General features: G+C 28.4%; 7 protein-coding genes and 1 long non-coding RNA gene across 12 annotated transcripts in view; 5 read left to right on the plus strand and 3 right to left on the minus strand.

Annotated features, from left to right (window-relative positions):
- Positions 1 to 714: 714 nt before the first annotated feature.
- On the plus strand, positions 715 to 3562 carry LOC132915145 (threonine aspartase 1-like). 2 transcript variants are annotated; one of them, XR_009659787.1, is made up of 9 exons: positions 715 to 921; positions 1052 to 1119; positions 1209 to 1480; positions 2177 to 2256; positions 2534 to 2601; positions 2665 to 2781; positions 2872 to 3062; positions 3165 to 3316; positions 3378 to 3562. XR_009659787.1 is itself a non-coding variant. In XM_060974859.1 (9 exons), the coding sequence occupies exons 1-9, from the start codon at positions 882 to 884 to the stop codon at positions 3453 to 3455; spliced, it is 1056 nt and encodes a 351-aa protein (XP_060830842.1). In that variant the 5' UTR covers positions 715 to 881; the 3' UTR covers positions 3456 to 3562. The 2 variants fall into 2 exon arrangements, 1 of the variants encoding a protein (XP_060830842.1); XM_060974859.1 differs by having other exon boundaries at positions 2872 to 3052.
- Positions 3563 to 3989: 427 nt separating this feature from the next.
- On the minus strand, positions 3990 to 7931 carry LOC132915143 (exostosin-2). The gene is made up of 10 exons (XM_060974857.1): positions 7045 to 7931; positions 6764 to 6970; positions 6513 to 6696; positions 6307 to 6446; positions 6010 to 6237; positions 5758 to 5936; positions 5509 to 5675; positions 5277 to 5420; positions 4906 to 5034; positions 3990 to 4840 (listed from the first exon to the last, which is right to left on the minus strand). Exons 1-10 carry the CDS (start codon positions 7569 to 7571, stop codon positions 4619 to 4621), a joined length of 2127 nt encoding a protein of 708 aa, XP_060830840.1. The 5' UTR covers positions 7572 to 7931; the 3' UTR covers positions 3990 to 4618.
- Positions 7932 to 8208: 277 nt separating this feature from the next.
- On the plus strand, positions 8209 to 9557 carry LOC132915147 (RNA-binding motif protein, X-linked 2-like). Its single transcript, XM_060974861.1, has 4 exons — positions 8209 to 8476; positions 8564 to 8716; positions 8791 to 8920; positions 9028 to 9557. The coding sequence occupies exons 1-4, from the start codon at positions 8463 to 8465 to the stop codon at positions 9148 to 9150; spliced, it is 420 nt and encodes a 139-aa protein (XP_060830844.1). The 5' UTR covers positions 8209 to 8462; the 3' UTR covers positions 9151 to 9557.
- Positions 9558 to 9653: 96 nt separating this feature from the next.
- Positions 9654 to 12427, minus strand: LOC132915144 (katanin p60 ATPase-containing subunit A-like 1). Its single transcript, XM_060974858.1, has 10 exons — positions 12129 to 12427; positions 11919 to 12054; positions 11681 to 11825; positions 11505 to 11595; positions 11315 to 11436; positions 11073 to 11252; positions 10821 to 10963; positions 10641 to 10753; positions 10436 to 10562; positions 9654 to 10358 (listed from the first exon to the last, which is right to left on the minus strand). The coding sequence occupies exons 1-10, from the start codon at positions 12409 to 12411 to the stop codon at positions 10160 to 10162; spliced, it is 1539 nt and encodes a 512-aa protein (XP_060830841.1). The 5' UTR covers positions 12412 to 12427; the 3' UTR covers positions 9654 to 10159.
- Positions 12428 to 13064: 637 nt separating this feature from the next.
- Positions 13065 to 14318, plus strand: LOC132915146 (peroxynitrite isomerase THAP4-like). Its single transcript, XM_060974860.1, has 3 exons — positions 13065 to 13544; positions 13653 to 14035; positions 14104 to 14318. The coding sequence occupies exons 1-3, from the start codon at positions 13517 to 13519 to the stop codon at positions 14227 to 14229; spliced, it is 537 nt and encodes a 178-aa protein (XP_060830843.1). The 5' UTR covers positions 13065 to 13516; the 3' UTR covers positions 14230 to 14318.
- A 389-nt stretch (positions 14319 to 14707) lies between these two features.
- Positions 14708 to 20397, plus strand: LOC132915141 (uncharacterized). Of its 3 annotated transcripts, XM_060974841.1 has the most exons (5): positions 14710 to 15070; positions 15188 to 15343; positions 15463 to 15525; positions 16244 to 16406; positions 16751 to 20397. In XM_060974841.1, exons 2-5 carry the CDS (start codon positions 15189 to 15191, stop codon positions 19859 to 19861), a joined length of 3492 nt encoding a protein of 1163 aa, XP_060830824.1. In that variant the 5' UTR covers positions 14710 to 15070; position 15188; the 3' UTR covers positions 19862 to 20397. The 3 variants fall into 3 exon arrangements, with proteins under 3 accessions (XP_060830825.1, XP_060830824.1, XP_060830823.1); XM_060974842.1 differs by having other exon boundaries at positions 14708 to 15343; positions 15426 to 15525; XM_060974840.1 differs by having other exon boundaries at positions 14710 to 15343.
- Positions 15533 to 16812, minus strand: LOC132915149 (uncharacterized). The gene is made up of 2 exons (XR_009659788.1): positions 16721 to 16812; positions 15533 to 16430 (listed from the first exon to the last, which is right to left on the minus strand). It is a non-coding gene; the product is annotated as an uncharacterized LOC132915149 (long non-coding RNA).
- An 809-nt stretch (positions 20398 to 21206) lies between the features above and the next one.
- LOC132915142 (AMP deaminase 2) overlaps positions 21207 to 21808 on the plus strand; it is a 32271-nt gene continuing 31669 nt past the window's right edge. The window contains exon 1 of one of the 2 annotated variants that reach the window (XM_060974845.1): positions 21207 to 21390. Coding sequence is in view for 1 of the 2 variants with exons in the window: in XM_060974844.1 (XP_060830827.1) it covers positions 21638 to 21654 (17 nt within the window). In the remaining variant the exon portion in view is untranslated. Of the gene's footprint in view, positions 21391 to 21440; positions 21655 to 21808 lie in introns of those variants that run through there. The other variant, XM_060974844.1, reaches the window with a different exon arrangement.

Consider the following 21808-nt stretch of genomic DNA (forward strand, 5'->3'; position numbering starts at 1 on the left):
ATATTCGATACGTATAACGTGATATGAAAAAGGTTATAATTCAAAAAGCAGGAAATACCCTATTCAGAAAACTGAGAATTTGGTTGGATGTTAATTTAATTGGAACGAAAATTTTCGATTAGTTACATGAAATCTGATTTACTACTGAATAATAGAGATCTGGAAGGAAGATCCTAGAAGCACGAAGAAAAACTGGAGCATAACTTTCAAAAAAAAAAAAGAATTATGGTGTCTTGAACAGTTAGCTAACAATTTTTAAATTTTCACGCATTCTAACTAACAAATGTCTTACGCTCCATGGGTACCAATCCACATAAAATAAATCCTTAGATAAGCACGAAACACGTAATAATTCTTTCGAATTTATTCGTACAAAAATCATAACTTCATTTAATTATAAATAATAATATTAATAGAAAGATATTTTTGTATTATTTTAACATAATTAAGTTATAAAAAGATATACATATACATATGTAAGTTAGTTGTATATATATACATATACAATAAAAGATATACGCATGCGTTTTTTAAACATAACTTCATATTTTATATTTATGAGTAATTTCATGATTTTTTTGTATTCTTTCAGATAATGCAAAATCTTATCATTATTCAATACTCTTACTCGCAGAAAGATAGTAATTAGTTAGGTTATCATATATATATATATATATATATATATATATATATATGCATGTACGTATATACGTATGTATTATGTATGTATGTATGTCTTTATGTCTTTAAAATATAAGTTAAACATAATGTGATTTAGAGGTCTTGATATATTTACAATCACTGTATAAATAATATATTTGATAAATTGTAATTGTAAAAAAGTTAAAAATTTAGTAACAGTACAGAATTCATTACATGTAATGAGTAATGTTAATGAAGGATTTATTGCTGTCCATGTGGGTATGTTATTATTTATTTAAAACATATAGAATGAAACATCTGAGCACAATTAAAACAGAACTAAACAAATTGGTCTCAATTAAATGAAATGTTTATATTTGCAATATTATAATAATATATATTTTATTAGGAGCAGGACGACATTCAGAAGCTCTTAAAGAAAAATATCGGAAACTATGCCGTCAAGCATGCAAAGCTGTAAGTTATTTTTACTTATATTTTAATATATTTTAATATATTATATGATATAATCCTAGGCAATTTAATAAATAACAATATTTTTAAAGGGCATACAAAATTTAAAGGCTGGTGGTAGTTCATTAGATGCTGTAGTAGAAACTGTAATAGTATTAGAAAACTCTCCTTTAACTAATGCTGGATTTGGATCAAATCTCACATTGGAAGGAGCAGTAGAATGTGATGCAAGTGTAATGGATGGTACTACATTACAATTTGGAGCAGTTGGTGCAGTTAGTGGAGTAAAAAATCCTGTTTCATTGGCAAAACGACTTTGCGAATATCAGTCAATTAAAATTGCATATGGTAGGATTCCACCAAGGTAAATATTAAAAGCTGAGGTCAACTTGCAGAAAAACAGCCAGATTTTGATGGCACTTGTTCCAATTGCTTCATTTATATATATAAACAGTAGCAAAAATAAAAAACACGAACAGCCTGAATAAATTTCAGAAAAATAAAAAATCTAAAAAGGAGGAAAAATGGAGAGAAGCTTTAGGAACTTAATAACATTTATAAAAACACTTTAATATTCTTAATATAAATTGTTCATTAAGTTATACATATGTGTGATTTTTCATTGGTATTTTAATTCTAAAGAGGGTTGCGTTTCAAGTTTGGCAATGTCGTTGTATGATGTAAAGCCATGGTACCAACAAATGCATAAAAAGAAAAGATGTCTGTCTCATTTCCATCTTTAATGTGACCTAAATAAATTTTTTCCTTTTAGTGACAATACATGATAAAACATAAATATCAGTGTCTTCATTTTATATTAAAATTCTTCTTCAAATTGTCTATTTTTTGGATGTTTTTTATTCTTTGAATTCTTTTTATTTTTCCTACTGTTTATATATATATAAACAAAATGATTAAAATAAATTTCACCAATAAGAATTTTTTTCTATAAATTCAACAACGCCAATATTATAAAAATTTTTAATAAAAAATAAAAGTAAATTTATGATGTAATAGTAATAATAATAATAATTTTTTAAAAATCATTTTGTAATATCAGTTTTTTAGTTGGGAATGGTGCACATGTATGGGCACAAGAAATGGGAATACAAACATTACCACCAGAACAGCTAATTTCAAGTATGTAACAATTAATTTAACACCTTTGTTTGTGATTTTTCTATAGCTATGTTTATAAATGTTAGCTATTTATTGTTTTATGTCTGAAGTAAAATATTGAAATATGATATATAACTTATTATTCAGGATGGTAAAAAAGGAACTTTTAGGAACTTCTAATATATGAAAATTTAAATGTTTATGACAAATATTTTTTATATTTATATATATTTCAATTAATTTTAATTTGTAAATTAATATTCTGTTAAAGAAATTAATATTCTGTTATAATTTTTAGCAAAAGCACAGAAGATGTATAAACATTATAAAAGAAAAATAGAAAGTTCTAATATAGATGTTCACAAGGTAAATTACTTTTCAATATCTTTGTACATTATTATATAATCTTAAATTAATTTAATGGTTTAGTATACTAAACAAAGAATGGATACAGTTGGTGCAATATGTGTTGATAAAGAAGGAAATATTGCTGGAGCTTGTTCTAGTGGTGGTATTATTTTAAAATATCCAGGAAGAGTAGGGCAGGTACAATATTTTCTCTTTTTATTATCAACATTGGTTGCAGATATTTTATAAGCAGATATAATAATAATACTATTGAACTATGACATTAAGGCAGGAATGTGGGGATGTGGAACATGGGCATATAAAGACAAATATTCTATAGGAACAAGCACATCAGGCTGTGGCGAACATCTCATTCGCACTTTGCTAGCACGAACAACCGCAGAAGCTATAGCACATAATTCTTGTCCTATTATCAACTTATACCATTCTATGAAAGCTGATTTTATTGGTGAAAACTCGTAACTACTTTATCAATATCTTTCACTGCCAACAAATCTTTTATATTAGAAAGAATAAACTAAAGGTTTATTTTATTATAAATAAAGACAAATTTCTTTCAGATTCGAAATTTTTATGTGGACTTGAACAGAAACTTGGAGGTGTTATTGCTATTCGATATGCAGCCCAAGAAGGAGTAGGAGATTTCCTTTGGAGTCATTCTACAAATTCAATGATAATAGGTTACATGAATTCAAATGAACAAACACCAATGGTATGATTGGTTATTATTCAAAATAAAAAGAGATGTAAATATTATATTTGTAATTTTTCAGAGCCACATGGCTGTTCTTCCATCTCATGAAGTTGGAAAGAAAGCAACTGTCGAAGGAATCTGTTTCAAAATTACATAACATGTTAATGAATTTATGATTCGTGTTAAATTATGTTATTATATAAGAAATAATATACAATAATGTCAATATGTAGGTTTTTTTTATAAAATGCAAATTATTTCTTACTTTCATGTAGTATACAAAAAAATCTGTTCAAAGTTGGTTAATAAAGTAGTATTTCATACATAATATTACATTATTAATATTATATAATATTACATACCTACTTCATACATATTATAAGCAATTTTAGATATACAAAAGAAAGAACTTATTTTATGAAGTATAACGTATATGTTTAGTGCTGTAGTAAAAAATATAAGTTAAAAGATGATAATTAAAAAAGAAGATAAAGAAAGAAACAATTAACAAAGAACAATAAAAATAATTGTCATATATCTTTTAAAAATATGACGCAAGATCTAACACAATTTGTTTAACTTAGAGTTTAAAAATAATTGTATAATGTAACAATTTTTCACTTAATAGGAGAGCATTTTTAGTATTTTCATTGCGTCTGATAATAGCAAAAAATATATCGAGTGATTGATATTATAGGCATCATCCGTTCTACATTTATATAGGTTTACGACACATAAAGATCAAAATAGGCGTTATACGTTGTACTTACATAATTCTTTTTTTATATTCTTATATACTTTTCTTTCTATTAACATTAAGATGCGACATCTCATACATACATTAAATTAGTAAGAAATAAATGGTTAACATTTATGTTTTTTTATTCTTATAATCTATACATATTTTGAGTTCTACTAATTTATTAAACAAAAGTTAGAGCAATTTTTCTAGATATAAATATATATAAGATCAGATCACATAAGAAGAATATAAGATCAGTCATTCCTTTTTGAAGAAATCCTGATATTTTCGAATTAATATATTTTTCGAAAACTCTAACTATCCTGGTTTCTAAAACCACGAATTTCTGTTTCAAATATTATCTACACATGTAACTACATAACAATCACCAAATATACATCTACCTATCTATTATTGATATAATAAACTCAGACATGTTTCAATAAATTGTCTATTTCATACTGATTTCGTTTGCTGATTTTTAAAATGCATTTGCAACTGTTCGTATAGTATCTTGTTTATAAATTATTTTAATATAAGAAAGATCTCTATTATTATATTTTAGAATGGGTGAATGTTTATAAACTTCCAATATCGTTGAATCTTTTGAGTTTTTCAGGAAATATATCTTTGAATAAAACCGGATCTGCTCGGAATTCAACTGACTGTAACGGCATTGTGCCATAAATTGAAGAGAATCTATTTATACATTGTGTACGTTCTACCATATGTGTTAAATCTGCAGACAACATTTCAGTATTTGTGCATTCCGGGCATCGAAATTTCTTTTTTGGTGTCACCTATGATAATATTAAGTATTTAGTATATTATTTATTTCAAATTAAAAAAATTTTAATACACTTACTTTTATGGGTGCTTTTCTTGTGATATTTGCTACTAAAAAATTCATGGCTATGTCCTCACAATTCATATGTTCATCAACCCATTCTTTTATATCACCGGGCATAGCAGTGGTATACATATAATTCCAATACTGAAATATTATTCAAAATATTAACATGATCTAATATATTGAGTTACAAATAGAATCTAAATTATACTTAATTTTTTTAGAAACTTATATCCGGAAACATAGGAATGCAGGAAATTTATGTTGGAAATATCTTTTTCAGGAAGGAATAACAAAGTCCAAGAGTTAAGAAATTATATTTCTGGGGTCTGAAATAGAAATATATTGGACTGTAAGTCTTTCTAATAAAATACGTGTTATATTACTTTATGATGAAACGCAGCTCCAGTTAAAACCATAGAAATACTGTTAGTCCATTCACTTTCGTATTTCCAGCAATTTGTTCCATTATCCCACATATGAATTCTAGATGGAAAACCAACTATTCGGTCTGGAAACTCTCTCCATACCTAATAATTACTCATATGTATTATTATTTTTACTTTTTTAATTTTATATAATTTTTTAAAAATTGACTTTTAAATTTAGTAGGCATACCTCATAAGCAAATTCCACTTCATCAGCAGTTAACATAATAATATCATCATCTATTGATAGAACTGCTTCAGTTTCGATTTCATCATAAGGATAAAATCTGTTGGATAGTTTATTTTCCTTTGTTTGTATAACTTTTAATGGTTTATTTAACTTTGGCCATCTAGATGCTGTAATACATAAACAAAACTTTTAGAAACCATCCAACCAAAGAAACACATAACAATATTAATATAAAAGATAAAAATTTACAATGTGGAGGATCTTTCTGTTGGTTATTCCATATAACTAGAACTTTAGACAAGCTTGGTACTTTAACAAGTTTATTAATTAAAAGAAATAACAATTCCAATCTGTCGTACGTCAGAATTACAGCAGTAAATCCTCGAGTTTTCGGCGCAGTAATTGGTAGAAACAGCGGAGACATAATATCCTACATTTATAATAAAATAATAGTTATAATTTGATTTATTAGTAATTTATTAATTATCATAGTTTATACTTTCTGTATGAGATGGTATATTCCAAATTGTATAATCTCTAGCTAAATGTGGAAATACACGATCTGCGAGTATTTCCAATGCAGTTTCTGTTATTTTTTCCACAGACATAAAATATTTTTCATAAAGCCATGCACCTTGTTCTTGAAGTTCTATAATTCGTTGTGGAGATATCTTTTTCAAAACTGATATTATTGATAAGATATCGACTTCGCGTACAAATATAGCAGCCCTAAATAAAGAATATATTTCTTGTAACATCTTTTTCAAAACTGCTAGTATATAATTAATTACCTCTTACCTGCTCCAGTCAATTATCCCATGAAAAGGCATTGTAAGAGAATCAGCTATAATTATAGGTATAGAACCTGCTGCCATACATTCTAAAAGTGTGCTCTGGCCAAGTCTTGCACCTCGAATTACTAGACAAAATGTTGCTGTCTAACAGTAATAGATATAATAAACAAATATTGTTTCAATTATAGCAGTTATTACAATCTTACATACTTGAAGCACATTAGGATACTTATAAACGTCTTCTCCTGCACACCGAATTGCACTGTTCATAGAACTATAATGCAAACATGTACCTAATATTAAGATATCCTTTGGCGACAGAGATTTAACTTCCAATAAATCTTGTTCAAATGCAGAATTAATGTTCATTTGAGATGAAATAACTAACCATGGTCTAGAATATATGTATATATTTATTATTTTAAGTAAATAAAAGAGAATTTTTCAAAATATTTTATCACCTTATATTATTAAAATTTGGTTTAAGATTATCCACAAGAGAGCTATATACTGGTAAACTGATATCAAAATCAGATCTATACGTTAATGATGACATTCCTGCACCTGCAATCATTGCTTTTCCAATAGGTACATCAATGACTGTATTGTAATCAGGTACACTTCCAGGTACCATATTAAATATTAAATGATTTTCTCCATTATTCCAGCTGAAATATAAACAATAAATTACAGACATCATACATTGTTTATTTAAATGTATATGAAATAAAATGAATCTTACAATGGCAATGCTTTCAAGGCTTGCGAAACTTCTTGTAATTTTAATCTATTTTGATTTAATGTATCAATGGAAGGAATGAAAATACATGCTTCATATGGATTTGGTGTGTAAAATTTACTTGAAATAATAGTATTTAAAATTTGATAAAATTCTTTTGTTATTTGGTTTGTTATAGGCCTTCCCAAGGAATCTACATATATTTTTGGGGGATAGACATATACTAAAAGTTTATTTCCTTGACTACCACAGCGATAAACATTAAAACAACTAAAGTATGTGCAAGAAATATTTGTAGTATCTGCCACTGGAAGATCTTCATCAATTACTTGAATCGGCAATGACTGTAAGTCATTAAGAATGATAGCATTATATACAGAGCGTTTTTGTGTACTCCCAAATTTAAAAATATGATATGCAGTAATTAAAATTATAAACAATGTAAATATTAATAAACATATAACAAAAACATTGTGATAGTGATAAGAAATTCTATTCACTTTATGTGACATTCTTGTTGATAATACCATATTGTTTGGTATTACCACTATAAACTCACTAATTTAAGATAGTTTAAGGTTATTTATCATATCAGGCGTCATTTTTTCTCATTATCCTAACATTTATAAATTCATGTATTGATACATTAAACAATTAATTATTTAACCCACTAATTTTATCAGATCAATCGGGTTTCTATCAATATAATAGTATTTCTATTATCTCTTCTTAAATAGATAATTTTATATTTACACACACACGCGTGCATACATGCCAATATAAATTGTTTTTGAGGTTATATTTTCGAATACTCGTTTACATTTGGTGCATAATTATTTTTAAAAAATTAATATCGTAAACTCTATACTAATCTATGAATAATATACACGTCATATGTAAAAACATTAATAACTTTTCGTGTATAATTTCATCACAAATTAACAGTACAAAAATAAATTAAATTTTATATACAGAATGTATACATATAGTATATGATATCAAAAACAATATCTTGTAACGTTTGTTTAGAAAATGTATTAACGAATTTTATGTATTATTTTCCTTAGTACATATAAAATGAAAACATAATCCAAGCTTAATCCATTACTCATAATTCAAAATGCCGCCGCAAAATGTCCGAAACCCACGTGCATTTGCGATAATGAAACCACTCATTGGACGAATCATGAATAGAAGCTAACATGATGTCAAAGTAATCTGTCAAATTTGCTAAAAATGCTCAGCTTTAGATACGCTAATTTTTGAACCGCTGAATTCCTAAAATTAAGACTTGCATTTTTGGATTTTACGCATTAAAAACTATTAGATTACAATAAAAAAAGAAATAATTTTATTTCCACTGAAGCGAAGTTCACTCCAATAATTTAATTTTATTTCTATTAAACAGGAGTTCAGTCAAAATGAATCCTTTAACGTGAGTATTCTTACATACATATATTTGAATATAAATGTACTTATTTAATTTAAAAGAAGGCATAACTTTGTTTGTACATATTTTTAGAAACGTAAAAAATATAAAAAAGCTTGGAGAACAAGAATTAGTAAGTAATAGAAGTACATCTTGGCATGATCAATATGGAGATAGTGCTTGGATCTTTATCGGTGGATTACCATATGATTTAACAGAAGGTGATGTCATAACTGTATTTTCTCAGTAAGTTTTAAACATTCAAGGTAATTTATAAATTTCTGTTTAATAAATGTTAACTGTAATTATTGTTATTATAGATATGGAGAAGTAGTAAATATAAATTTAATTCGGGATAAAAATACAGGAAGACAAAAGGGATATGGTTTTTTATGCTATGAAAATCAAAAAAGTACAGTATTAGCTGTTGATAATTTAAATGGTATTAAGGTAGAAACATTTCTGAAATAAATTATTTTGTATTAAATTCTTCAATAACATTATAATATGAAACAAAAATTATACTGATTAACTTTAATAACAATTGTACATTTCAGATCTTAGGCAGAACAATAAGAGTTGATCATGTAGCAAATTATAAAGCACCGAAAGATTCAAAAAATATTGATGAAGAGACTAAACGGTTAAGAAAAGAAGGTTGTGCTCCGAAAAATATATAGTAAAAATTGTGATAATTAGTGTATCATTATTAGATTGCTGTTATTTATGCATTGACACTAAATGCAAATATGCAAAAATGAACAAGACAATGAGTATAAATGTACAAATATATGAAATATAAAAAGTAAAATATATATTACAAGATATTTAGAAGAGAAAACATACTTTTATTGAAGTTTAGATGCTTTATTAGTGTCAATATAAAAATATAAATTTGCATAAATATCCGCAATCTAGTCAATACTTTTAGTACAAATGAAATCCGTATAGAATATTAAAATATAATTGTATGTATTAAACCTTTGTAAAAGTATTTAAATATTATTTTTAAAACAAATTGTAGTTAAAACAGTAATTTAGTTGCATTTAAATGTGAAGTTAATGAACAACGCCAATTTTGTTAATATTTTGTATTTTTATGAATTCTATAATCTTCACACACACACACACACACACATTTCAATTGTTAATAATTTAAATATAAAAATAAATATATTCAAAATTGTAAGTAAAACTGTTAATTTTATTTTTATAATATAGTCATTTCAAAATATCTAAATTAGTTCTGAAGTACATATACACCATAGAAACATCAAACAATAATTGACTTAGACAAATGAAAATCAATAGACTATAAAACCATCTAATATCATCCTTTGCATTTTAGCTCTATAGATCAAGTAATAATAACATAATATCAAATTGCATTCTTCCACTAAAAAATTATTTTGTAATATTATATAATTTGCGCAATTTTCCATGTACAATATACTATAAAATCGAAGTAAAGATTTTAGTTTGTAGAAAATCGTATGAATTTGCATTACTCGTTGATTATAAATTAGAAAAAATATAGTTGCTCATAATAGTAATACGATGAATATAGTACTGATAGATATATTGTGATCATTATATTTTGCTTATCGATAATTACAAATAAAAAATTTAAATAATCTTCGTCTAAATAAGCAACTTTTTATGAAATCATGTTTTTTGAGTAGAATGATATCAGGATGAACCAAATTCACTCATCCATTTTTCATATTTTTCTAAATCTTCTTGAGAAACGCTCTTATTACACCTTTCAACAGCTTCATCAAAATCTGCAGCAGATACAGGTAAATCTAGTTCTTCTTTTGGTAATTGTCTAATTTGATCAGGTTTTAAGCCTGCAATTTTTTTCCGCATCGACATCATAGACGCATCTCTGTACATAAATATGCTCAAAATGTACGTGTATATTACACATATAAAATTTTATATATATTAAATATTTCTGTTTACCTGCAAACGTTTGTAATATCTGCTCCAGAGTAACCTTCTAATTTTTTTGCGATATCTGCTAAATCTACAGATAAATCTACTTTTACTTCTCGTAGGTTAATTTTTAACAGTGCTTCTCTACCTTCACCTGTGTATTCCAATTTTTTGTTAGAAAATTAATGTATACATCATATAAATTGCTCCTATGAAATTCTAATTAACTTACGATTTGGTAACGGAATATAGATACGCTTCTCTAATCGTCTTCGAAGAGCTTCATCAATATCCCATGGAAAGTTTGTTGCTGCTAACACCATTACAACCTTACTTGGATCTTCACTAGAAAATACATTTTATTTTATGAACAATTCATATAAATAAAAAATTATATATAGAATTATTCTACCTATTGGAACTTATACCATCCATTTGTACCAGAAGTTCAGATTTTACTCGTCGTGAAGCTTCATGTTCAGACTCAGATCCTCTTCTAGAGCATAGGGAGTCAATTTCGTCAATGAAGATTGTGCTAGGTGCATAAAATCTGGCCTGCATAAAAGTACATATAATGATTAAAAAGTAGTTAAAAATAATTTTTGCTTAAATATATTCACTGTTTTACCAAACAATATATCATTTCAGTGTTGATAATAATTACCATTTCAAAAAGTAGACGAACAAGTTTTTCAGATTCTCCCCTATACTTTGAAGTTAGAGTGGAAGATGATACATTAAAAAATGTTGTTCCACATTCAGTGGCTACTGCTTTTGCTAACATTGTTTTTCCAGTTCCTGGTGGACCAACCATAAGTACTCCTTTCCAAGGGCGACGAATTCCCTGAAAATATAAACCATATTTTATTATGGGAAATATCGAATATACAAGATTGGTACATATACCTTAAAGAAATCTGGCATCCACATTGGAAGAACAACAGCTTCTTCTAACAATCGTTTTGCTTCATGCAAGTCAGCTATATCGTCCCAACGAATATTTGGATTTTTTTGAACAATATCTCTTTCTGTAACATTTATATGAATATATACTAATTTTACATTAAGATCGTTATTATACTATTATATATATTACCTAATAAATCAACCAAATCTCTATCATTTCCAGATGGTTCAAATTTGCGTTCCTCTACTTCTACATCTACTTTTTCAGTTTCCAATTTTTCCTGAAAATATTATTTATGCTTTATAATATTATCATGTTGTACATATGGATATAATTGACTACAAAAATATAAAAATGTAACTTACTTTATTTATGTCATCCTTTCTTGATGTTTTTCTCTCATCTTTTTTAGCAATTTTGGCATCTGGTCTTTTCCCAGTAGTTACAGATCTTCGTACATTTGTCCGATTTTGTTGTTGCTTTGGTTGATTTTTCAGTGGTCTAATATTTCTATGTGAATGTAATTTAATAGTATCAATATAATGTAATCTTCTTTGGTTGAAACTTGTTTTTTACAATAAATATATCTAAATATAAAATTACTTTTGCTCAGCAGGTGTTAAAGGTGGCCATACATCTGGATCTCTTGCTGGTGTTTGATTCCATGAACTATCTGAATTATTATAGGTCCATAAAGTTGGATCTCTTGTTGGCTCCTCAAATGATAAACATGAAGTACCTAAATGTTTGTTTTATATTTTTATTATGTTATTGTACATATCCTTATTACAAGTTTTTTACAAATAATCATACCCAGTAATCTTTCTCCATGTGTATCGACTTTAAAAAGTTGTAAGGTATTTGAAGTTGCTTTCACTTTTTCAAATTCTTGAACAATTTGATGTTGCACAAGTTGCCATTTAGCTTTCCGTGTGACATCTGCAATGCTCGCAAGTAACCGATGAATCTGTTGAACAACACCTTGGTAATAAACTCCAGATGTATCATAGTTTCCAGTCAAAGCCATTTCACGAGCCAGTTTGGTATTTTCACAAATTTCATTGATTGAAACTGCCATGATCTTTTTAAAATGCATATATACATATATGAACCTGTACGTACACAAATATTTACAATAAAAATGATAAAATCTCAAACAAGAAATGATATATTTAGGTTTAATTTAGTTCAATATTTTTAAGATCAATTCAAGACAAATTATTTGAAAACATTACATTAACACGATTATTAATATACAAAAATAATTGTCTACTTTATTATATCATTGTATCAAAATATTTAATATAAATAAATGTTAGCAATTAGTATGTTTCAATGAAGTTAAATATATTATAAATTTCATACAATATATACATTAATTTTTCAATTACTAAATAGAAACAAAATCAACACTACAATATTTGTTATTCCTCTAGATAATTATAATATTATATCTAAATATGTATGTAAGTCAAATTACTTTTATATGAAACGATCTTTTAAAATATTAGTAACTATTATCGTAAATATCGAACCTATCTCAGAATAAATACTATGAACTCAGATCCGAAAAATAATGTAACTCATGATTAGCATGCTGTAAATTAGTAAAAATAATTGAATTATCGTACAATTATTAAAAAATCCTACTAGTTACAAACAACACAGTTATTTGCCATATAATTTACTCGAATTTGTTAAAACGGTCGCCATATTATCATTTAGAAATCGCGGTTTTTTTAAAATTCTTGTCTTTTCCTCAAAACTTTATTAATAATTAACGTATCTCCTCAGCATTTCATTATTCTAGTTTCTCTACTTAAATTTTGAAGTATAAATGCATTTTAATTGAAACGTTATTCTAATACACAATGTAATACGAAAATCGACACTGTAATAACGCAGAAATTCTAAACCAAGAAGAAAATAACAGATTTTTTAAATGTTGAGGATATAAACGTAATGAACAATAATTAAAAATGAAAGAACGTCGTATGTAAACTGTGTAGTTTATCATGCATGGTTATACAGAACTGTATATCTTTTATAATATCGTAGACAAATGATACACATACGTATATCAATATTGTTATACATTTTATAATAAAGTGTTCGTAATAATCATATTACGTATTATTTTGTATCAACAAAAAGACAAATTTTGAATTACTAACGAAGTAGAAGGTATAAAGACTTTTCAAATGCAGGACATTTCTGATGATTGTACAGGTTAGTATTGTGTAAAATTATCTAAGTTTCATTTCTTAGTATTAATTTCATTTAATTTCATTTCTGTACTTTACATAGTTACTTTAATAAGTATTTCTCTTGTGTTAGATATGAGATTATTACCAATGAATGAAGTGCTCAAACCACTAGCTTGGTTAAAAGGAACATGGAGAACTAAAAGTCCTGGAGCTGGTAAATATCCAACAATTCAACCGTTCAGATATTGCGAAGAGATGTCCTTCTCTTCTATCGGTCAACCAATGTTAAATTATTCTGCCCTAAGTTGGAAGCCTGATGAAAAAACTCCAATGCATTATGAAGTTGGATTTTTGAAAATAATACCTGATACAAATAAAGTTTATATGCTGCTGTCTCATAACTTTGGTGTAACAACAATAGAGGAAGGAGTTGTTGAAGATAAAATCATTAAATTGAAAACTACTCATATAGGAAGACCAACAGAAGGAACAAGAAGACCTATAGTACTGGAGGTATAATTATTTAATTAAAAATTAATTTACTAAAAGAATAACATATAAATAATCATTATTTTAAACAGCTTCAAAGACAATTTGCTCTTGTCGGAGACTGTCTAGAACATACATTATATATGGCTACAGAAAACACAAAATTGCAAGAACATTTACGTGCAGTTTATATTAAAAAATGTGAAGCTGACCCATGAAACAATACAATATAATTATATTAAACTGTATAATATGATATATATGTATATTGTCATTGTTAATAAAATCTTTAAATCCTTTTAACAGATATTCTTATTTTATACAATTAAGAAATATTAGTACAAAATATTTAAAATAAAAACAAAAGTTTAATGGTATGTAATAGTCTGTGTACACAATCACAGTCTGTGTCATGCAATAGATGTTATGTGATATAAAATTGAGGTTCAATAATATAGTAATTGTAGTGGTATTATAATTATAGAAGCATTTTATGAAAAATATGTATGTCAATTTTATTGGTATTATATTAAATAAAAATATTTTTAATTGAAACAATAAAGTTTTCAAAGAGTAAAAGTCTGTAGTAAAGTGATGCGTAACATCTAAAATAGATATGTATATACATATATGGATGACCTTAACAAAAGTGTATAAAACCTTTTATTTATTTGTAAATATTATTTTAAACAAAGAAATATTTTAATTTTTTATAATTACTACATTAAAATATAATTTTGTATAAACATATATATTTTATTATTGCGTGTATTAGAGCGGGAGTAGGGACAACACCTGCGTGTTTATCTGCTGTAGCATCCCCTATCCTACCATTGCACGACGTCAAATACGACAGTTGTTCGTAGTGCCGAACCAAAGAAGGATCGTTACAACTATTCTTGTTATGATTGTTCGAAATAAAATGAGTTTATATTACATAGTAATATGTAACATATTCTTTCAAGTATTATTTAATGAATTTAGTGACTATTCGTCTTAGTTATTCAATCGATAAATAGTTTTACGAAGTAGCAACATAAATATCCACTATTTACAAATGTAATGTCTATTTATTACATATTATATAGTTATAGAGCATTTATCACTTTTGCAAAGTATTATATTCTTTGTAAACGATGTTTACAAAAGTATTAGTTCTATTAAAATTTTTTGTAGCATGCGCCAAGTATCGAACGTCGATACAATCGATAATTTTGAACTTTCAATTAGTTTCAAGTTAAATTGTACATTGTTATCAATCATGACATCGTTTTATGATAATTATGATTATTATAAAAAAATGCTGGAACTACAGGAAAAATTACGTAAAAGGTAATTAAAATATACATTCTTTTTGAAATAATGGTCTGTAGTAAAATTGTTAAGTATGAGGATATTATTTTTAAATCTATAGACAAGTCATTGTATATGTTTGTAAACAACTGTTACAGTGAAGAAGAAAGAATAAGATTAGAAGAGAGATTTAAAATACTCGTACAAGAATCTCGTAATAGGTGAGTGTTTAAAAGAAAGTTATTTATTTAAAAGTATTATTCTTCAATTTCTTATTTTTATATACATATATTTTATACAGATTTTCTTAAATTCTTAAAGCAGTAAATTGATTTATTGTGTTCACTATATATGCTATTGAAAAGTGATTAAGAATATGTTTAGACATACACATACATTGGCAAGTAGCTGTTGTTATTGATTTTATTTCCGTTTTACGTAATAATAACACGATAGAATTTCGGAGATTATGTATTGATTTAGAAGCGACCTAGTTTTGAGAAATGTCACAATCAATACTAACCTTGTCTTTCAATTGATTTGGAATATAAATTCCTTATTCTTTGTGTTTACGTTTTCTACTTTAACACTTGTGCCTTAACTTAACCTATGTATGTAAACATAGATCGGATATAGTAGTACAGGATTTGTAACTGGAGTCTTCTTATTTTGATATACATACTAGTACACAATTATACATATATAGATATGTATCTATAGGAAAGACATGATCTTTTGCAAATGTCACGCAATGTCCTTCGATTATGCGGACACATTCAACAAACTATGCTATATAAGATATAATTAACAAAAATGAAAGATCCTTTTGCTCACGATTATTCATTTTTTACTCTGGTAATATTATTTAAAATGGATTTCTTTTTTTTAAAGAAATGGGGATTTTATTTTGGAAAAATTATGAAATCATTGATATTTCAGGCATGATGCGTGTATAAATCGATTGCGTTTAAGATATATAGAGTTTTTAGAAGAACAACGTACAAGAGATGAAAGAAATCATAAACTTCTTGAAGCATTGGATAGAGTAGATAATAGCCTTGCATTGATGACTGCAAAAACAGATAGACTTAATGTTCTTAGAGTGAGTTTCTTTGTCTTTTACAATCTGAAATTAAAAAATTCATCATTCTACATATACATGTTATAGTTATACCCGAGACATTAAATAATTTATCTCGTAATTTACATGTGTTTCGTTCTCATAGATTATTATGTATTGCTTAAATAAAAGATTTTTATGGTTAAGTTAATTCATATGGACTAAGATCATACATTTTGTTTTTCTTTGAAAGCATTTGTAAGTACAATGCACATCAACTTACATTAACGCACAGCATGTGACTGTATAAATATGAAATACTTTGAAAAACGATGTGTGCGATTCGAAATACATACTGCATTGTAGAATAACTCGTTATTTTTCAGAAACAATATGAAGCTTATCTTCGTCGTATCTATACAGTCCCTAGTCCGTCGACGAATATTATTGATGACAGCAATGTGACGAATCAAAGTGAAGATAGGTATTTAAGGAGAGATGTCATCGTGCAACAAATCTCCCCCGAAGTAGAAAATACTTTATCGCCTCGGTTGCTACGGTTGAACGGTCAAAAGAACCGATCGATTTCTCCAACTGCATCGAAATTAGCTAAATCAGCCCAAAATATGTGTTACGACTATTATCAACGAAATAATGCGCAACCAATAACTTTAAATCAGCAGATAAACAACAAGAATATTTTACGATCGTATTCATCGATTCCACAAGATAATGAATTGATACAACAACCAACAACGCAGAACGTATCGCCACAAAATTTTCAACAAAAGCGATCGTATGTTCAAATTGATCCAAATTTACACATTCCATATGCGTCACCAGGTCGATCGTGTTCGTTGAATCAACAAACTACTTCGCATTTTAACTCCAGCAAACCCTTGTTGGAACGAATGGAAATACCTCAAACTATGTCGCAGTTTACGGTTCCAGAACGTACCGACTGTAGCATGTCACAGTATAAGTTGTTGGATGTGTCTCCAAATCGATTTGCTCCGATGACTTTACATCATGTTCATTCGTCATCAGTTGCGCAACCTTACCAACCAAAAAGTAATAGAGCATTGTTACATGATACGGAAACACAGACAAGAACCATCGATATATCCCCGAGTGAAATATCTTCAGTTTATAGGACTATGCCAGTGTCTGAGGAACGAAATCTATGCGGTATGTCTTCGCTAAACAAATCTCCAATTTTATCAAAACAAACTTCCCCGCGTTACTTTGATTACTCTTGGAGGAAATCTGATCATTTCAAATCAAGGCACAAATCTGTTAGCGGTACTTGCGTGCGCCCGCTAACTACCTCCGACGTCGACAATATGATAAGACGATACAAATGTTTTACCCCAGAAACTTCCACCAATGCGAGGCTGTCGATGGGTGCCAGACAATCCGCGGATGAAGATGAAAGTAGAACAGCAACGATCGTAGAGAACGAGTTGGATAGGTACATCGATAAAATTCGGAAACTTCACCGAGACCTTGATGCGCAAAGTTTAGAGGAAATCGATCAGGAGCAGACTATGGGCGGTAATATGCTTAACGTTTCTTTGTCCGATGATAATTTGTCGGAGATTCTTCCTGGCGAAGATCAATTTAAAGAAAATCTTCCTAAAAAAATTGAGAAAGTTTTAGCATTGGCGGATGATCTTGCGTCTAGATCGGTGGATCTGAACGTTGCCAACGAGCCTGGAAAAGAACGCATGGATAGAAATAGAAATGTCGATTTAGTTCAAACCACGAAGAGCGGCGTACCGACTTCAGAAAGGAACTACGTTGCATTTTCGGATACACGCAACGGCTGTAAAACATCGGTTACGCTTGCAAAAGACGAAATTAGCAGGGATATTATATTACAGGAGACGAAATTAGATTCACATCAATATATTGAAAATTCTAGGAAAGAGAGTCTCAGGAATCTAAGTAACACACTGGAACATTATGAACGACAATTACCAAAAGTGGAAATAGACGACCACGTTGATTTCGCCGTTTCATCAACTGATAAAGTTACGAAACAAGACACTAAGAGTATTATGTCCGAAAATAGAGAAGGAGAAGAGAATAGTGAAAAAGACATAAATATTTATATGGCAGCAGAATCAAATCTTAATGAGTATTCGTTTGGTACTTTAGAAGAATTAGAACCATGGGATATGGATGTTTTACAGAAACGAATAAGAGAAGTAGATTTAACTAACGAAGCTAAAAATCAATTTGGTAAAACAGAAGTTGTTATTGATAGTTTAAATCAAGATGACGTAGAACAAATTGAATCTTCAAATGAAGTAGAAACTATGGAAAATAAAGGAGATAAGAAAGGTTCTAGCGAAGATTCGCATAGAAAAGATGTAGATTTGAATATTACGGAGGATGAACTAAAACAAAAAAGTACCGAATGTCTTGTATCAAAAGAAGAGCTTACGAGTAAACACGAAATAGAAGTAAGCGAGGCTTCTGCTTCACAAGACCAGAAAGAAGAATACAAAGATAATGGTTATACGAACGATAAGGCTGTCATTCAAAATATAAAACCAGCACTAGATCAGACTGATGAACAGAATGAACCTAACTGTGAGCAAAAACAAGCATCTAATGAAATTAATCCTACAACTGTTACAGCTCAAGATAATGAACAAGATTATGGTTATACTAATCAAAATTACTACGAAGATTCTAATCAAGTACATAATTACACGCAAAATTATGAAGCGGAATATACTGGTTTGAACGAGGAATATAATTACGATCAAAATGCGTCGTATGAGAATAATCAAAGTGAAAATTACGATCAAAATATGTTGTATAACGCCGACCAAAAGCAAAATTACAATCCAAATGTTTCGTACGAAACTAATCAAGATGAAAATTACAATTCAAATGTATTATATGATACCAATGAAGAACAAAATTACGACCTAAACTCATCATATAAAACCGGTCAAGATCAGAATTACGAACAAAACGTGTATGAGGATAATCAAAATCAAAATCAAGAATATCAAGAATATGTTAATCAGGAATATATACAAGGTTCGAACGAGCAATACGGAGAATATGCAGGCGAACAATACGGTTCTGAAAATCAGTATGAACACGATACCAACATGCAGTACCAAGAAGACGCGAATCAACAATATGCGTACGATTATGATCAACAATACGAAACCAAGGAACAGAGTGACACCAACATAAATCAATCCTTTGCATGTCCTGATTACGACTCTAATCAAGCGCAACTTATACAGGAAGAAGATCAGCAAAATCAAGAACGTAAAGACTTACAAGAAGAGCCAAAATATGAAGAAGCAGAGGGAAAAGTTGATACAGCCCAGGGCAAAAATGAGATACTATCTTCTGAGAATGGGACGAAGAAAAAGAAAGATGTAATCAAATCTTTATTGGATTCTGATACAGACAGCACTATCGAAAGGAACGTTTCAAATACGGAAAGTGATTTTGACTTTAATTGAAACGCCACAAATTGAGAGGAAATCTGTCTAAAATGTATTTGACATTCTAAGCAAGATATTTCCTTCTTATTTCTTAACGCACATCTATGTGATATACGCTTAGATTATATTCGACAATGTAAGTTTAGTGTAATGTAACGAAATCACGTAGGGATCTCTCAACCAAAAAAAGAAAAAAAGAAGAATATTCCCGTTTGTTTTTTTTGTTGTTATTTCTGTTCGATATACACTTGCATTATCTTTAATAACAGCCAAAGAACATGTATTTTTAGAACTTTTATCTCAAAACTATTAACCGTAGTTTTAAAGTTTTAACATGAATAATATATGTAAGTTTCGATATATAAATAGGTATCTACAAAATAATTAATCTTTCAAATTATAGCATTCACCATTTGATAGAAATAGAGTTTAGAAATGTTAATGCTCCTTTATAATTACTAGAATTTGCGAATATTTATGCATTCATAGGAAATTTGTAAGTGTAAAGTTGCACAAAACGCACATATGATAAAATACATATAATATCCAAGGTATAGTGCTTCCTATAATACTTGGTAGGTAAAACGATTTTCCATCGAGGCTCTGCTTTTTTAATTCTATTCTCAAAAATATGAATTTACATAAGAATCCACAATCTAACGACTGGATATTTTTCCCAAACTTTATGCAATGTAATCTTTTAATATATTTAAAGGATGCACCAGTGATAGTGCGTCGCGAAATATGGATTTTCGCAGATCGACAGTCGCGAGTCTGCGCCAGTCGTATGACGCTGTCGCGCCATTCGACCAATCGTGCCCATTGCCGTATGTTTCCTTTGTTTCTACTACTTTTAAGGTTACAGGTGAAAAATTTTACATTTTTCGAATATTGGGCTGTTTGTCACATTGACACTAAAGATACGTTTAATGTTCCACAATCAACGATTTGATAGTTATTAAAACGATATATATATACTTTGAAATCAATCAATAGTAAAATAGGATATTTTTTTATTCATCAATGGGTTTGAATGTTTTAAAACAGTAGTCAATTTATTAAGTGTATTTTATCGTAAAAATTACTTGCTATTTCTGCGTATCTTGTGGCTTATGTGTTAATAAACAAGTAAAGGTTAAATTTACAAATGAGGTTATTTTATTATGGTCAATGGAAATATGAGATTGTAGATACAGTTTCTGAAAAGGATTAATATACGCTTTAATGAAGATAAAGTGTAACTGCATTTACTATCAAGAAGCAGATTTTATTATATTTACTATTATATTTTTATTTATATTTACTATAAATTCTGATAATACGCTTGTCGAGTTTACAGGGAGGTCCTCGAAACGATAGATACGATCCTACGCGACACATCGTGGCTGAAACGTGCAGTGACAGTCGATAGGTAACAGCACGCTCCAGCGTGCTGGAAGTTTTACCTGTGGTGTTTTTCTTTTTATCAAAAAGTATATTCGAGAACTATCATTCGACAAAGTTTTTTCTTTTGCATCTTTGATAAATCCTGTAACAAAGCAATACATGTATGTGAACCTTTTTCTCATATATATCATTAAACTACGTTCATGCCCTTGTTATGGCTATGTTTTGGAAGCTACTCTAAAAGGCAAATTGAATGTTTCCATGAACACATACATTCTTTCAAACGTCAGATGTTCCAAAAATTGTGCTTTGTGGTTGGTTTAATCAACGTGTAACGCGTACATGTAATTCTTTATTGTAATTTGTTCAAGTGAAGTGTTTTTCTTAATTCACGGAGAGAAAAAACGCATGCTGACGTTTCACCCGTAAGCTCTAAGAATAGCGAAAGTGTAAGAGAGTCAACGCTTTGATAACAGATTGAATAATGACGAACCGATTCATTGTTATTTTGTCTTATGTGATGGGTATCCTACTTAAATTTTCCCACGCAGTTATTTACCGGATCATTCGTTATTCGGA

The sequence above is a fragment of the Bombus pascuorum genome, chromosome 16, assembly GCF_905332965.1.
Source record: "Bombus pascuorum chromosome 16, iyBomPasc1.1, whole genome shotgun sequence".
Classification (NCBI taxonomy): Eukaryota; Metazoa; Arthropoda; class Insecta; order Hymenoptera; family Apidae; genus Bombus; species Bombus pascuorum.

Bases quoted from the DNA above. Each gene is read 5' to 3' on its own strand.
- LOC132915145 (XM_060974859.1), top strand. From the start codon at position 882: ATGAGTAATGTTAATGAAGGATTTATTGCTGTCCATGTGG. The intron at 922-1,051 runs GTATGTTATTAT...ATATTTTATTAG, and splicing joins ATTTATTGCTGTCCATGTGG to GAGCAGGACGACATTCAGAA. The intron at 2,782-2,871 runs GTACAATATTTT...TATGACATTAAG, and splicing joins ATCCAGGAAGAGTAGGGCAG to GCAGGAATGTGGGGATGTGG.
- LOC132915143 (XM_060974857.1), bottom strand. From the start codon at position 7,571: ATGGTATTATCAACAAGAATGTCACATAAAGTGAATAGAATTTCTTAT. The intron at 5,676-5,757 runs GTAAATTTTTAT...TATGTATTACAG, and splicing joins ACAGAAAGATCCTCCACATT to CATCTAGATGGCCAAAGTTA. The intron at 5,035-5,276 runs GTAATATAACAC...ATAATATTTCAG, and splicing joins GAGCTGCGTTTCATCATAAA to TATTGGAATTATATGTATAC.
- LOC132915147 (XM_060974861.1), top strand. The intron at 8,717-8,790 runs GTAAGTTTTAAA...TTGTTATTATAG, and splicing joins GTCATAACTGTATTTTCTCA to ATATGGAGAAGTAGTAAATA. The intron at 8,921-9,027 runs GTAGAAACATTT...TGTACATTTCAG, and splicing joins ATAATTTAAATGGTATTAAG to ATCTTAGGCAGAACAATAAG.
- LOC132915144 (XM_060974858.1), bottom strand. From the start codon at position 12,411: ATGCATTTTAAAAAGATCATGGCAGTTTCAATCAATGAAATTTGTGAA. The intron at 11,826-11,918 runs GTAATTTTATAT...ACATTCACATAG, and splicing joins TTAACACCTGCTGAGCAAAA to AAATATTAGACCACTGAAAA. The intron at 11,437-11,504 runs GTAATATATATA...TAAATGTTACAG, and splicing joins AGATTTGGTTGATTTATTAG to AAAGAGATATTGTTCAAAAA.
- LOC132915146 (XM_060974860.1), top strand. From the start codon at position 13,517: ATGCAGGACATTTCTGATGATTGTACAG. The intron at 13,545-13,652 runs GTTAGTATTGTG...CTCTTGTGTTAG, and splicing joins CATTTCTGATGATTGTACAG to ATATGAGATTATTACCAATG. The intron at 14,036-14,103 runs GTATAATTATTT...TATTTTAAACAG, and splicing joins GAAGACCTATAGTACTGGAG to CTTCAAAGACAATTTGCTCT.
- LOC132915141 (XM_060974840.1), top strand. From the start codon at position 15,189: ATGCGCCAAGTATCGAACGTCGATACAATCGATAATTTTGAACTTTCA. The intron at 15,344-15,462 runs GTAATTAAAATA...CAACTGTTACAG, and splicing joins CAGGAAAAATTACGTAAAAG to TGAAGAAGAAAGAATAAGAT. The intron at 16,407-16,750 runs GTGAGTTTCTTT...GTTATTTTTCAG, and splicing joins ATAGACTTAATGTTCTTAGA to AAACAATATGAAGCTTATCT.